Source organism: Quercus lobata, chromosome 11 (genome assembly GCF_001633185.2).
Source record: "Quercus lobata isolate SW786 chromosome 11, ValleyOak3.0 Primary Assembly, whole genome shotgun sequence".
Lineage (NCBI taxonomy): Eukaryota > Viridiplantae > Streptophyta > Magnoliopsida > Fagales > Fagaceae > Quercus > Quercus lobata.
Window position 1 is genome coordinate 3,986,519 of NC_044914.1, and position 16,245 is coordinate 4,002,763.

At 31.9% G+C, this 16,245-nt stretch overlaps 2 protein-coding genes across 2 annotated transcripts; one reads left to right on the forward strand and one right to left on the reverse strand.

Moving 5' to 3' along the window:
* The first annotated feature begins 830 nt into the window (after positions 1-830).
* Positions 831-6,665, forward strand: LOC115969299 (probable aquaporin NIP-type). The gene is made up of 5 exons (XM_031088918.1): positions 831-954; positions 1,463-1,684; positions 3,798-3,995; positions 4,681-4,742; positions 6,334-6,665. The coding sequence occupies exons 1-5, from the start codon at positions 841-843 to the stop codon at positions 6,557-6,559; spliced, it is 822 nt and encodes a 273-aa protein (XP_030944778.1). The 5' UTR covers positions 831-840; the 3' UTR covers positions 6,560-6,665.
* Positions 6,666-15,375: 8,710 nt separating this feature from the next.
* On the reverse strand, positions 15,376-16,245 carry LOC115966296. Its single transcript, XM_031085552.1, has one exon. The coding sequence runs from the start codon at positions 16,243-16,245 to the stop codon at positions 15,376-15,378; it is 870 nt and encodes a 289-aa protein (XP_030941412.1).

The window sequence follows — 16,245 nt, forward strand, 5'->3', positions numbered from 1 at the left end:
GTTTTGTTTGGATGAAAAAAAAAGCTAAATATTAGGGAAAATAAAAAGGTCAACGTAAAGGGAAAAATGAATATTAAAAAATGGCTGAAATTTAGGGGAAAAAATGAATGTCAAAGAAATTTTAGGAAAAAAAAAAGATTGTGAACAGAAAAAAAAAAGTACTAAATTTTAATACTTTTTTTCTTTTTTTTACGTGTATTTTAAATTGGGTGTTTGACATTGTTATCCTTATTTCTAAATGAAGTCATTGTTTATTGGTGTGACGATATTGACCCTATTCCTAAAACATTCGTAAGAGAAATTATTGGATACTGGATAAAGGTATTTTTTACTTTAAAAGAGTCTAGATTGAGGAGGAGAATTCTCTTATTGATAGTATAAATACTTAGCTCTATAGAAAGAGGACCAAGCCACAACTCTTCCAACACACACTACACCATTACAACTCTACTAAACATCAATCTGTCATCTTCAAAAAATGGATATTAAAAAAAAAAGAAAAAAAAGAAAAAAAGATGAACGGTGAAAGAAGAAAAAAGAACGTTGTTTGCATAGGGATAGTTTTGTCCAAAAGCCTAGTCACTTTTGTGTTTCCATTTTCTCTTTCACATTTCTCCCCAATTTGGGAAGATTGTATTTTTGGTGGGTAGAGAAAATACTTGAACCCCACCAGTTTTTGATCCCCTTTTCTCTCCCAACCAAACAACCAAAAAAATGATTTTCTCTCCTATTATTTCTCCCATTTTTTTTTCTATTTTCCCCCAAATCTCCTTAACCAAATAGAGTATAAGATCTTCAAAAGTTTCTTTCTCAGAATGTCATAAATTTTTGTTCACAACAATGGCCAGCATATCTGTTGATCACATAGATGAGGAATGTCCAAAGACCACAGGCAAAACCAATTATGACGTTGGTTTTTTCTCATCCCCTTCGACAGTAACTATCGCACAAAAGGTTGGTCAATAAACAATTAGTGTTCCTCTTCCTCTATCTCTCTTTTTCTCAAATGTAAAGATGTCTTTTAAAGGTGTGTTTGTAAAAATCACTACAAAATAAAATTTTGGGTTTAAAATGAACCTTTGTAAAAAAGCCAAGAAAGCTATGAGGAGTTGTTGTTGTTATTGCAAAACAGCGTTTTGGGTTTTAAAAACGTACTTTTGGGCTTTCAATTGTCTAACTAAACGGATACTAAGTGTTACACCAAGAAGAAATGTTCCTCATTTTTACATAGACATTATAGGGTATGATTTCTAAGAAGAGTTCGAATTTAGTAAGAATGGGATGTAAAATCCATATTTTACACCATCCATTAAAAGATTGTCACATTAGCTTTTTACTTAAAGTTCAATACATCATATCACACTAATAACATCTCAATAAATTCTTAATTTGGTTGAATTTTCGAATAGGAATTAGAATTGATTATGTATGGTTGTACTTATTCTTTAATATTTATTTGCAGTTCATTGCAGAAGTCATTGGTACGTTTTTTGTGATATTTGCTGGCTGTGGATCAGTTGTTGTGAACAAGATTTATGGGTCGGTCACATTTCCAGGCATATGTGTGACATGGGGTTTGATTGTCATGGTCATGATTTATACTGTTGGTCACATCTCTGGAGCTCACTTTAATCCGGCAGTCACTATTACTTTCGCCATCTTTCGTCGATTCCCTTGTAAACAAGTAATTTTCTTCTTAAGGGTCCACCTGAATATTATCTTGAAATTCGCTATCTCACCCTAATTGTTTTGGATTATACTCCATCAATTACAATTTATACTCTATCAATCACTTACATTTTTAAATAAAAACAAGGTTTTTAAAAATAGATATATACATATAATGAATTTTTCAATTAGGAGGAGCTAATTGAGTTACAAGGCCATTGACTATAACATTTTACAATTGGTGAAACATAAATCCAAACGCAAAGGACTTTTTTTCCTTTAAAAGTGTATTCTCTCATCTATATCTATATATAATATAAAAGTGAAAAGTTTGACCTTTTGTTGACCGCTCTTTATCATGCTACATGATTATATAAATTTATGTCATTTTGAAAAACTTGAATAGTTGTGCCTTTTCATTTTTTTCAATAGGCACATTTTTGGTTGATAGACATTTTTTATTCAATAAGCACCTTTTCGGTCAATAGGTACATTTTCATTCATGAATATGCATCTTTTAGTATATCTAATTTAAAGGGTTATGACATTTCAATTGTCACATTTTGGTATATATATTACAACTTACAACCTACCTTACATATACATATATGTGCAACACAGATTGAACTAGAGACGCAATATTTTGTCTCTTATTCCTTCCCACAAAAAACTAATAAATAAAATAGCATTGCTTTCTTCTACATAATTAATAAAATTTTGTGCTACACCTACTATTCAAAATCATTGTTTTTTAAAATTTCATGCATTTTTTTTTTACTACTCCAACTCAAAAATAATGGCTTTTTTTTTTCTTGAAACTCATCCAATAATTATTCTCATGCATTGCACAGGTTAGTGACTAGTATATCTAAAAGCTGAAGCGTAGTATTTATTGTTGTTATGCTTTTATTGAGCCACATCAACGACCACTTATTTTCTAACTTTTTTTTTTTGTTATTAAACTTTTCTTCTCCCTATTCTTAAATTTATAAAAAAATAAAAATAAAACTAAAAATAAAAATAAAAATAAAAATAAAACTCTTAGTCTCCCTATTAGTCCACACCTACTATTACAACTTACAGTTCTTCCAACCTTTCCCCTCTCTTTGCCTCTTTATCTCCCCACTACTCTTTACTTTACCGTTATACTTCCCTCATAATTTTCTCTTTCTTATATTTTGACTTTTCTTTTCTTCATTTTATTTTGTATAAATTTGATATTATTTCTCCTATTCAATCCATAATTTTCCCACATAAAAAATTGTGAGTACTCTCTCTCTTTCTTTACGTTCTTTTGGTATATTTTTGTTCTTTCTTATAACTCTAATTAAGGTTGATGATTTTTTTTTTTTTTGAATATGTGTTTTTTAATTTCTCATCACAAAGTCTTCTCTCTCCCTTTATACCTTTGGTTGAATTTTGGTTTGGGTTAATACTTAGTTTTTTTTTTTTGGAAATAGGAATTTGGTTTTATATTAAAACACAACCTACATGACTATATCTTATTCCTTCAATTTCATTTTAATTTTGGTTAAAATAACATTGCAATTTTGTGATGTCATTCCTTAAGAGAATAGAAATTTGAAACTTATAAAGTTTAGTTGTATATTAGGCAAATATAACACACTATAACAGAAGTTAGAAGAATATGGTTCACCTTAAAAAAATAGTAATCAAACACACAAAAATAATAGAATAATATATTTGTAAAAATGAAAAAAAAAAATATTAACAGAAATCTTTAAAAAATGCAATATTTGAAGTAATTGTTACTTTTTATATATTGCATCCCATTACATAATATTTATATATTCTCGCACATCGCGTAGACCTTCGACTAGTTATTATAAAAAGGAATGTATTAACTATTTTTCATGCAAATTAAAATTGCTTCCCATATAAATCAAACATTTAGGCCACAAGAATTCACCCACATTCTCTAATTTTAGTATATAGACCATGCATATACTTTCTCATCCCCAATTTAGATTCTAATTTATTGTAAATGCTTAAGAGTAATTGACAGTAATAATATTTTTCCTCTAAATGTGACAAGGAACAAATGCCACAATAGTTGTGGCATAATATCTGTAAATACATAATATATGATTTGCCAATGTATGCTGCAGGTTCCTCTATACATAGTAGCTCAACTAATGGGATCAATTCTTGCTAGTGCTGCTTTAACTATAGCGTTTCATATAACCCCTAAAACTTACTTTGGAACCGTACCGGTTGGATCGAACGGCCAATCCTTATTTCTGGAAATTGTGATATCCTTCCTCTTGATGTTTGTTGTCTCCGGTGTTGGCACAGACAACAGAGCAGTATGTACTCCAAATACACCTTAATATTTTTGTTACTTTTACACACTGTAATTTCATTTTTCATTTCCATACATAAAATACTAAACTTTCTCTTTTTCCAAATTGCTTATCCGAGTGGTTGGGTACTCGGTCTCAAAGTGTTTGTCTCAAGTTCGACTAAGTGTGCTCTCCAATTCGAGTCTGGGTACTTGCATTTTGAAAAAACTCTCTAAGTTAGTGATTTACCCCACTAGGGTCCACCTGTCATAAACAGTGATTAGTCTCTAGTTGAAAACTTTGAGAATACGCTGTGGGAAACCAAAAAAAAAAATTTCTCCTTTCCCAAACACATAAAATACTACTTACTAAGTTTGTTGATTGTTATCACGATAACGTGTCAATTTAGTAGTTGTGAAAAATATCATATTTATTAAATTGCTCATTTTTTAGACTCAAAACAGAGGATGAGAAAAAGTTTCAAGTTGACGACAACTACTCTTACAATTTCCCCCTTATTTTTTATTATCTAAGAGTCGCGTTTGGTAAAGGCTCTTTTGTTTAGCATTTTAAATTATTTGCTTATAAACAGTTTTAAAATTTTTTTTTCTCCATAAAACTATATTTTGCTCAAAACTACAATTAAACACATTTGTAAGTCAATAAATTCTATTTATTTTTTGTCTTTTGTTTTTGTTTTGTTCGACAGACACCTGGAGTAGGAGGGTTTGCCATTGGAATGACCATATTATTGAATGTCTTCGTTGCGGGGTAATTCACTATTTTGTGATAATAAGTAGTGATGTACTATTAAATATCTTCGTTCATGGGTAATTCATTATGCATTATGGACAAACTTTAGTTACAAAATTGGTTGTAACCTTACTCAATAAAATAAACATTACTATATATTTTAAAAATCTAATCGTTGAATTGCATTTTTTTACACTCTACAAAATTGGTTGTTGTCTAATGTTACAATCTTACTCAATAAAATAAACATTAGTATATATTTTGAAAATCTAACCGTTGAATTGTATGTTCTTTACGCTTTTAATACTTATGTCAAATTTTGTGTTAATTAGATATTATTTACTATATTATCTCTAAACTTATATTTTATGTATAATTTTAAATTACAAAAACTTGCAATTTAAACATTTTATTTATGACATAACTATTGATTTTTAATTTTCTAGAAATTTTGCAAGCATGAAAATTATAAGAAGAAGATGTAATTCAATAGTGAATTTGTCAAAATTCACTTCCAATAAAAAAATATTGAGTAAAGTTGTCACCTAAGGCTAAGAGATCTAGGGTTCAATTCTCATTTACACTAAAAATCGATTGGTGTATTGGTCTAATAATAAAGAATTATTCTTATTTATTTATTTATTTCAAATTTTTTTAACACCATGACATAGTTGTTAAATGTTATGTCAACGTGGATATATCATAAAATTATTAGATTATATATATCATATTACTTACTCTAATGTGTGTCCTAAATTTACGGATTTTGGTTTTTTTTTTTTTTTTAAATTTATTATTGCACTTTTAGTTTAATTTATAATATAGGAATATATAAAACTAAATATGTTTAACCTTTGGTTAACCTTATAATATTGTGTCACATAAACTTTTGAGACCTCAAAAATTTATAAATAATTTATTTTTATAACATTTTTATTTAATAAAAGAAACAACGATTTCAGAATTTTTGCATTTAACTATTTTCAACAATAAATGTAAGAAACTAAGCCGATTTGACAACTACCATTCATAGTTGGTTTGTCACAACTAACAAGTCTTTTCTTTTTAACTTGTTTGTTTATATCAAAATTTTAAAACTTTGCTTCTAAACAGTAAACACACAATTTAAATCTACAATTTTCAAAAGCAAATATATACGGACAACGTTTAGTTACAAAATTAGTTGTAACTTAAGGCAACAACTTTATTCAATAAAATAAACATTATTGCATATTTTGAAAATTTAACCATTAAATTACATATTCTTTACGCCCTCAATACATATGTCAGATTTATGTCAATCGAATATTATCTATTATATGATCTACAAGTTTATATTTTATACATAATTTTAAACTATAAAAACTTACAATTTACATAATTTATTGATGACTTAGCTATTTATATTTTATTTTCTATAAATTTTGCAAGTATGAAGGATATAAGAAAAAGATATAATCCAATAGTGGATTTGTTAAAATTCATTTCCAAAAAAAAGATATTGAATAAGATTATAACTTAAGACTACAACCAATTTTATAACTAAACTTAGATCATATATATTTCTTTACACATGCTGCTGACACAATTTAGAATAAAATGATTGCAGGCCAATTTCAGGAGCTTCAATGAATCCAGCAAGGAGCATTGGGCCTGCTATTGTAAGGCGTACCTATACAGGATTATGGGTGTACGTAGTTGGGCCAATTATTGGAACAATTGCCGGAGCACTTGCTTATAATCTAATCAGATTCACAGACAAGCCTCTTAAGGAGTTAGCTCGGAATGGGTCATCATTGTTCAGAGGGACTGCAGGGCCGCACGCTGCAGTATAGCTAATAGCTAAAACCCGCAGAGACCATTCTTGTGCCACAGTTTTTTTCACAACCCTTATGTCAATGATTGTGAATGATGAATAAAAGACCATATATTTATGTCAAAGTAATTAGCAATCGCTCACAAATTTTTATGCATGTCTGAACTATGACAAAATTTATGGTCCAAGAAAGTAAAATTATTTTATTATATCTCAATATTCAAAAATTCAAGGGTAAGTTGCAAAATACACTCCTAAAATTTGGAGGTGTTTGGATTTTACATCTTGAAGTTTCAAAATTTGAAATTTACTTCCTGAAGCTTTGGGATGTTTGGATTTTACACCATGACATTTTAGAATTTAGATTTTAATCCTTAAAGTTTGGGGTGTTTGGATTTTACACCCTCAAATTCTAAAACTTTAGGGTGTAAAATCCAAACACCCCTAAAATTTCTGTAATGGTTTTTCATTATATATATATATATATATGATTTAGAATTTAATTAGTTTTAGACTCTTTTGATTTTCACATCTAATATATCACTTGTCACAAAAATTAAAAACTTAGATGGATACATAGCGGAAAATTAGACTCTAATTGAAATCCAACTTAGAATCTAATTGGATTTGGACTTTTCGATTTTTGTACTCAATAATTCACTTGACACAAAATTAGGATTTGGACTTTTCGATTTTTGCGCTCAATAATTCACTTGACACAAAATTAAAAATTAAATAAGACACATGACGCAAAATTGAAAATCTAATTAAATTTTAATTGGATTTTATTTGAGTTTTGGCTATATATATATTAGCCAAGCATCATTTAATAATAACTATTTATATGTAGTGATTTTCTAGTATATACCCAAACATATCTCTCTTCCTTTTTTTTTTTTTTTTTTTTTTTAGAGAATAACATACTCATCTTATCTTCAAATTAAGAAACTAGAAACATACCACCACGCACCATTGGCACGATGATCATTCCACAAGTATAGGTACTTGTGGGGTGTGGGGGTAAGGGTCATGATTCAAGTTTCTAAAAGTGAGAGTCACACCTATATACACATAGATTGAGTTATAGTAGAATTTCTATATTATAAATAAATAAATAAAAATAAAAAAATAATAAAAACTAGAAACATGAAAAGTTCTCTCTACTTTCATAAAGAGTGTACTTATAGTCATTAATTCGTCAAAGATTTGGCATGAACGTGGCAACATAATCTTTAAAAAAAAAAAAAAAATAGAAATCAATATAATAATTTAATTTTTTTTAAAGAGGCAATATACTAGTAAGTTGTGAATGAAAATGAGAATTGAAAAAAGGATGAGAATTGCCTAGCGCATTTAAAATTTTGATGTCTGATTAAGTGATTCTTATAATGCCATATTAGTCAAAGCAAGGGGTAGAAATAAATGGTTTCCTTTGCTGTCGGGAAAATATATATATATATATATATATTCTCTTTTGAGAAATGTTATATCCACAGTATTTTCACAACAAATCTTAGGTGACGTTGTGATAGATTGTTGTTTGCTATTATTAGTGAGAAAGAAAGTAATTTAAATTAAAGCACTTCTCTTCTCTTTTTTATGTATCAAGAGAGAATACTAGCTTCTGAGCACATGCTAGTATTGAGTCCTCTAAGTTTTAGGTTTATTCAATTATGGCCTACCTATCAATTTCTATTAAATGTTGTCATCAAGTGCCCCAATTTTGTTATTTTTTTTATTAAAATAATTCAACTAAAAAATTAAATTCATTATTTTAAAAATCCAGAAAAAAAATTTAATTTATTTTAAGTTCTTTCCGAATTTTCTTCAACAACTGCTATCCTATACAGAAAGTATAGTGACTGTTAACTCCTTCATCACAATTCGCTTGACATTGGTAGAAATAGAGGAAGGTCTGCATGTGAGGGAGAGAGAGATAAGTATTTAGATGGGTTTGTTCAAGGTTAGTATTCATGAGCTACCTATGCTTTGTTCAAGGTTGTTATCAATTGGAGATCTACCTATGGTTTGATGATGTAGTCAGGAATGTTCGCTTGGGAGGCCGAGTCATAGTGTTGATACAATAATTATAATTCATAAATCTATTGAAAATTTCACTATTATTTTAAGCATTATCAACCCATCATTATTCATATTATTAAAATTTTCTTATATTTTAATTTTTTTTAATGAATTATTTGGCACCTAATTTCAAATCCCAAAAAATAAACTTAAAAAAATGATGAAATATAATATAGTAATATACCATCATTTAACTATAGAAAAAAAAAATGAACACAACTTTAAAAAACAAAGCATATTCTTAAAAAACTAAACACCAATACAAACTTTGATGTTTTTGTTTGACGGTGTTGAGAATATTGGGATGAGATGAATTGATAAGAAATAAACAATGGGTTGGCAGCACTATAGAGGAAAACAAGCAAAAGCACATATTGGCAGTAGTTTCCTTAATAGTGAGAATGAAGAGAGAAAAGTAAAGTTATGTTTTAAAATGATTAATGGGTTGAGTCAGTTGACATCTATACTATTTGGAAAGAGTAGTTATTGACCATTGGATTAATAACAAGTATTTGGACAATTGAAGGGGCTTATCAAAAAAAAAAAAAAACAATTGAAGGGGCCAAGTATTATTTTATTTGAGGACAAGCTTCTTTAAGTTGTTGGACTAGAACAACTTTGAGGAACAAATGGGGGGCCGGTTATAATTTTTGAGTGTGCCCATATCATTTTGCCATGTATACTAACCGGAAGAGAAATGTAATATAGTAATATACCATCATTTAACTACAGAAAAAAAAAATGAACACAACTTTAACAAACAAAGCATATTCTTAAAAATCTATACACCAATACAAACTTTGATGTTTTTGTTTGACCGTGTTGAGAATATTGGGATGAGATGAATTGATAAGAAATAAATAATAGGTTGGTAGCACCATAAAGAAAAACAAGCAAAAGCACTTGTAGGCAGTAGTTTCCTTAATAGTGAGAATAAAGAGGGAAAAGTAAAGTTATGTTTTGAAATGATTAATGGGTTGACATCTATGCTATTTGGAGAGAGTAGTTATTGACCATTGGATTAATTACAAGTGTTTGGACAATTGGAGGGACCGAGTATTATTTTATTTGAGGACAAGTTGTTGGACTAGAACAACTTTGAGGAACAAATGGGGGGCCAGTTATAATTTTTGAGTGTGCCCATATCATTTTGCCATGTATGCTATAGGAGATTTTTTTTTTTTTTTTTTGGGGGGGTGGGGAAAGAGAGCAGCTATGTGGCTCTCCGCCTCTAGATGAGATATACATGCACACATATATCTCAACAAGCCTCTCACTCTCTCAACTAAAGTTTTCAGATCCGGATCGTTCATTAAATCGTAAAAGGGAGAGGTTCAAGGTTTTTAAGGTCGAATAGGGGTCGAATCGTGATGACGTTATAATTAATTTAATAATTATTTTAATATAAATAAATATATTAAATTAGTATAAATAGAAAATTTAACTAAAATAATCAAATTAAATATAAATATCTATATTTCAAATATATATTTTCATATCATAACTTTTACAAGACAAATAAGAAATATCAAATCCTTAGCAAATTTAAATATAATATCTATTTATTTATTTATTTATATATATTGATTAGTTAAACTTGTAATAATAATAATAATTATTATTATTATTATATAAGAACTAGAAAGTCACTCAAATAAAATAAAATAAATTATTTAAATTATTTAATAATTTTAAATTGAAATAATTATTTAATAATTATTATATACTTAACTGTAAATATTAATTAAAATTAGAGCAATAATAATACCATAACATTTTATACAAATTTTGCCACAATTTACCACGTGACGAGATATGAGTGGTAGAGATGTAGACCCATAATTTTTTTTTCATTACTCACACTTTGCCATGTGTCAAATTATAGCAAAAAATTGTGTAAAATATTATGATACTACATTACTTTTAAAAGAATAATGCTAGAGATATAAATTATTTTACAAAAAATTTTACAAACTACTGATGTGATGAGTGATTATTGGTAATTAAAAATGTGATATTAATGGTGGGCCTAGATGAAAACCAATAAGAGGTTGGCCACATCAACATTTTGTAAAAATGTTATAAAATAATTTGTGTCAGAGCATTACTCCTCTTAAAAATACTTCAAATATTTAATACGCATGTCACATCATGCTGGGAAGCTGGAAAAAAAAAATCTGAATCAATAGATGAAATTTTTTTGCTTTTATTAAAAAATTAAAACATTTCATCATTCCAATGTTAGCCACGTGAGGGAATGCTTGTCACACTCACATCATGCTGGCAGCTGAAAAAAAATCTCAATCTAATGGTTGAAATTTTTTTGCTTTTATTAAAAATTTAAAAACTTTCATCATTCCAATGCATGTCATGTGAGGGACCTAGAATTCAAAACTCAAAAGGAGTAACAAAGTAACATAAGAAAGAAAGAGAACACATAGCATTGATAGCAACATAGCAGTAGTATTCAGCAAAAAAAAGGAATTACAGAGTGATCTCCATCAACGAAAAAAAAAAAAAAAAAAAAGAGAAGAAAAAAAAAGAAGAAAGAAGAAGAAGCAGCAGCAGACGACGAAGGTGTGATTGGCGACTGTGTTGGCAATCTGCTGGCTACTGCTTCAACTGGGCGTAGACCCTGTTTCGTTGTGTTCTTCTTCTTCCTTTTTTTTTTTTTTTTTTTTTTTTTTTGAGGAACTTGTCTTCTTTTTTCTCTGGTTTTTTTTTTTTTTTTTCCTTACAAATCCCTTTGTTCAAGATCTGAAATAATCAGATCTCCTTCCGATATTTGTTCTTCTTCGTGCTCTTTCATTTCTTCTAGATCTGATCATAACTTCATACCGGTGTATTGGCCAAAATTCACCGGAAAAGCTGAAACAAAAAGAAACCGTTCGAACCCCAAAAACCGGTCATGGTTCACAAAACCAGACGATCGGACCGCGGTCCATGCGGGTCCCTGCTTTTTTGGCATGGAACGATTCTTCACCCTAAACAGACCGTAAAGCTGAACGGTTCGAGGTTTTTCTGGTCGGACCGTACGGTCCGATCCGGGTTTCAAAACCTTGCTCTCAACAAAAGAAAACCTCTCACTTAGTAATCATGGGGTAAAATTTTCTTTACGATTCTCACAATTCTTTTAAAAATAAATAAATAAATTTTTTTGAGATATGATACTCATAGCTTTCTAAACCACCAAACATTGCAACTCAGCAGGAAGACTTTGGATTTATGTTAATTCTCTTTATTTATCTTCTCCTATTAGTTATCCCTTCATTTTCTTCTCAAAATAATAATAATAATAATAATAATTATCCCTTCATTTTATCTGTATGTTACTTTGGATTGGATTGTAACCTACTTGTATCCGTAAGAATTCTATTTGCTTCAAGAAAGAATTCATTAGATTTGTGTAATAAGAAGTCTAGCTTTAGTCCTTTAACTTATGTATATATGATCATTAATGAGATATTTTCTAAAACCTTAGCAAGAAATTGCTACAAGATGTTTGTGAAAGATAACAAGCTTGAAGCTTTAACAATGGCATATTGAGAGAAAAATAGAGAGAGAAAAATGATGAATCAAGAAAAGATTTCTATTCAAGCTTGTTAAATGAACACTGCATACACATCCTCTATTTATATCTTACAAAGAATGGTAACTGCCCTGGAAGCTTCTAGAAGGTTCTAATCTAACCACCTGTAACAGACTCCTACCAAAATTGACTGAAGATTACAGCTGTACATCTCAGATAAATATCTACAAATATCTACTCTATTCATAATTGAACCCAGGAAAGGAGAAACAGAGCACGTCTTGAATCTGTGAAGAGGGAAAGGCCTTTGATCAAAACGACACCGTCTAGTTTAAAGGTTTAATGTGACACGCATGTATAAATGTAAAACGACGTCGTGTCTCATTAAAGTAAAACACTCCGTTTTAACTCTTCACAAGTAGTTGTTGCAAAACTAGCCGTTTTGCTTTGAGTCTTCAACCTCTGTTTCTTCAACTTTTGTAATACTACTTTCATCCCCCCTAAAAACCAAGGGGTCTAGAGACACCATGGTTTTGTCACGAAACCAGAGAAAACGTGAGGAAGGAAGACTCTTCGTAAAGATGTCAGCAAGCTGGTCACCAATGGCCACATAACGAACTTGAAGATCTCGGCGAAGTACTCTTTCACGCACAAAATGATAATCAACCTCCACATGCTTGGTGCGAGCATGAAAAACTGGGTTCGAGGCAATAGCAAGGGCAAAGACATTATCACACCAGAGCTTTGGAGCAAAAGAAAGAAAGAGACCAAGATCTTTTAAAACTTGATGAATCCAAACCAACTCAGCAGCAATGGTGGCAAGAGCACGATACTCTGATTCTGTTGAAGAACGAGAAACAATGTCTTGCTTCTTAACACTCCAAGTGATTGGGTTTAAACCAAGGTAGACCAAGAACCCCGTAGTAGAGCGACGATCATAGGGATCCCCAGCCCAGTTCGAATCTGAGAAGGCAGAGAGGGAAAAAGGACCATGTTGGAAGAAAATCCCCAAATTGAGAGTGCCACTCACATACCTCAGAATGCGTTTGGCTGCAATCAAATGAGCCTCACATGGAGCAGACATAAATTGGCAAACTTGATGAATTGCGAAGCTGAGATCAAGTTTGGTGAAGGTTAAATAGTGAAGAGAGCCAACAATGCTTCTATAAGTATGAGGATCAGCTAGTAAAGACCCTGAGGCAGGAACCAACTTGAGATTGGGAGCACAGGGTGTTTTAACAACCTTAGCATTAAGCATGTTGTGTTTCTGAAGAAGATCATGGGCATACTTGGATTGATCGAGAAAAAGACCATCAGAAGTTCTAGTAATTTGCAACCCAAGGAAGTAGTGTAAGGGGCCAAGATCTTTGAGCTCAAACTCAGTGCTTAGTTGAGTAAAATTGACTGCAAAAAGGAAGGGCAATTGCCAGTAAGGACTATGTCATCAACATAGACCAGCAGATACACCAGAAACTTCCCATGCCTCAAGATGAAAAGAGAGGAATCTGCAAAAGAGGTTAGGAACCCCAAATGAAGGAGATGAGATGAAAATCTCTCAAACCAAGCCCTTGGTGCTTGTTTGAGACCATAAAGGGACTTCTGGAGTCTACAAACATTAGGGAAGATAGGATCTACATAACCCTGTGGCTGAACCATGTATACCTCCTTCTTCAAGACACCATGAAGAAAAGCATTTCAAACATCCAACTGTCTGAGAGGCCAATTGAATTGGACAGGAAGAGAGAGAATAATTCTGACAGTAGGAGGCTTGATCACAGGGCTGAAGGTTTCATCAAAATCAATACCATACTGTTGATGAAATCCCTTAGCCACAAGTCTAGCCTTGTACCTGTTGATGCTACCATCACTGTTGTGTTTCAACTTGAAGACCCATTTACAACCCACTACATTTTGAGTTGGTGTGGGAGGCACTAAAACCCAAGTGCCTTGCCTAGTGAGAGCATCAAATTCTTCATCCATACCAGTACACCATTGTTTATACTTAGCAGCAACCTTAAATGATAGAGGCTCAGTGATAGTGTAATCCATTGAAGCAACCTTGGTTTTTGATGTACCAAAGGCTTGGGGCTTGAAAATACCTGCTTTGGGTCTAGTAGTCATAGGATGAACATTTGAAATAGGCACAGAATCTGGTACAGTCAAGACAACAGATGAACTAGAATTGGATTGAGTAGCAGGTTGGGTGAACTGTATAGGTAAGGTTACTGGAATAGGGATGGGGTCAGGTAAGGATGATGAAACAGCAGGTATGATGTCCGTGGAGATGGACTGGTCAGGTATTGGAGCAGGTGAGGTAGACTGATAAGGTGTGGAAGCAAATGGAGAGTCTGATGTAGGGAGATGGAAGGAACTGTGTGATGAGAGTGTGAGGGCAGGATGTTTAATGGATTATGCCATGACTGGAGCAAAACTGATGAAAGACAGTTATAGTGAACTCACCCCCTCCATCAATCCTTAAAATTTTGAGAGTACTGTGAAGCTTTAAAATACTTAAACATAGGAAACACATCAGACTTATGTTTAAGCAGATATAGCCAAGAGAATTTAGAGTAATCATCAACAAAGACTAGGTAATATCTAAAGTCATTGATGGATGTAATAGGTGCTGGTCCCCATACATCATTGTGAACAAGTTCAAGGGGCTTAGAAGCAACAAAATCATATTTATTGAATAGTAAGTGATGCATTTTACCACTGAGGCAATGCTTACAATGATTGTCAGAACCAAAAACAGGTTTATTACAATCAATAGGAAAGGAAATAGAAGATAGGGCACCTTGAAGTACATTATCACTAGGATGACCTAGTCTATGGTGCCAAAGCAACCATTTGTTTGACTTCCATGCATGAAAAGATGTAGAAGATGAGTTGTTCTGTGTTGAAGGGGAATTGAACTGTGTGGATGAAGTAGAGTGTGAAAAAGGTCTGTTGAAAAGCTGTGGATAGATTGGGTAAACCCCATTCTCACTCAAGCCCTTGTAAATGATTCTCCCCATAGGAACATCTTGAACAGTGAGTTGATTAGCATCAAAATGACCGGAGCAGTTATTATGTAAGCAAAACTTGTGAACATATAGAAGGTTCATGGCTATCCTCGGGACATGAAGGACATCTTTAAGCAGAAATTTATGGTATTTCGTAGAGAGGGAAGCATTACCAATATGGTTAATAGGAAGGGCTTGTCCATTGCCAATTGTGATCTGTTATGAACCTTTATACTGTGACTGAACAAAAAGGTTGTTCAAGTTAACAATGAGATGGTCTGAAGTGCCTGAGTCAGCTAACCAAGGATCTTGACAATTGGTTAAGGCTGCATTAGATGCTGAAGCCATTGCTACTAGTTTGGTTGGTGGATTCTTGCCTTGATAGACAAAATCCATTCGGTGATAACAGTCAAGAGCTTGGTGACCTGTCTTGCCACAAATCTGACAGCTAGGTCTATCATTCTTGAAGGTCCGACCACCAGATTGACCACCAAATTGACCTCCAAAGTGAGCATTCTGAGGTGAGTTATAATTCTGTTGAGGTTGGGAATTGAAAAACTGGTGTTGATGTCCACCATGACTGTTGTTGAACCTTCCTCCACCTCTACCCCTATTACCATTGTTCCTTCCTCTTCCTCTCTTAGAGCCACCATTGAAACCACCATGGTTGTGTGGCTGGAGATGAGAGCTAATGGAGCCCTTATTTCCAAAAGCAAACATGGCTAGAGAGTGTGAAAAGCTATCAAGACTCTCTGCCATGGCCTGTTCTTCACTCTGCAGCATAATTGAGAGTTGTTCATAGGTAATTGGTTCACTCCTAATACGGATTGCTGAACAAAAGTGAGCAAAATCCTTGGGTAGACCTCGAAGAACAATGCAGATGAGTTCTTCATTATCCACCACTACTCCAACTACAAGAAGTTTATCACGAGCGATCTTAATCTTCAACAGAAAGTTGTTCACTGAATCTGAACCTTTCTTGAGACTTTGAAATTCCAACTTCAGATTGAGTATGTTAGCCCTTGAAGTTGAGGTAAACCTCTGCTTTAAAGTATTCCACACTTCTCTTGAAGTGGTAATTCCAACCAT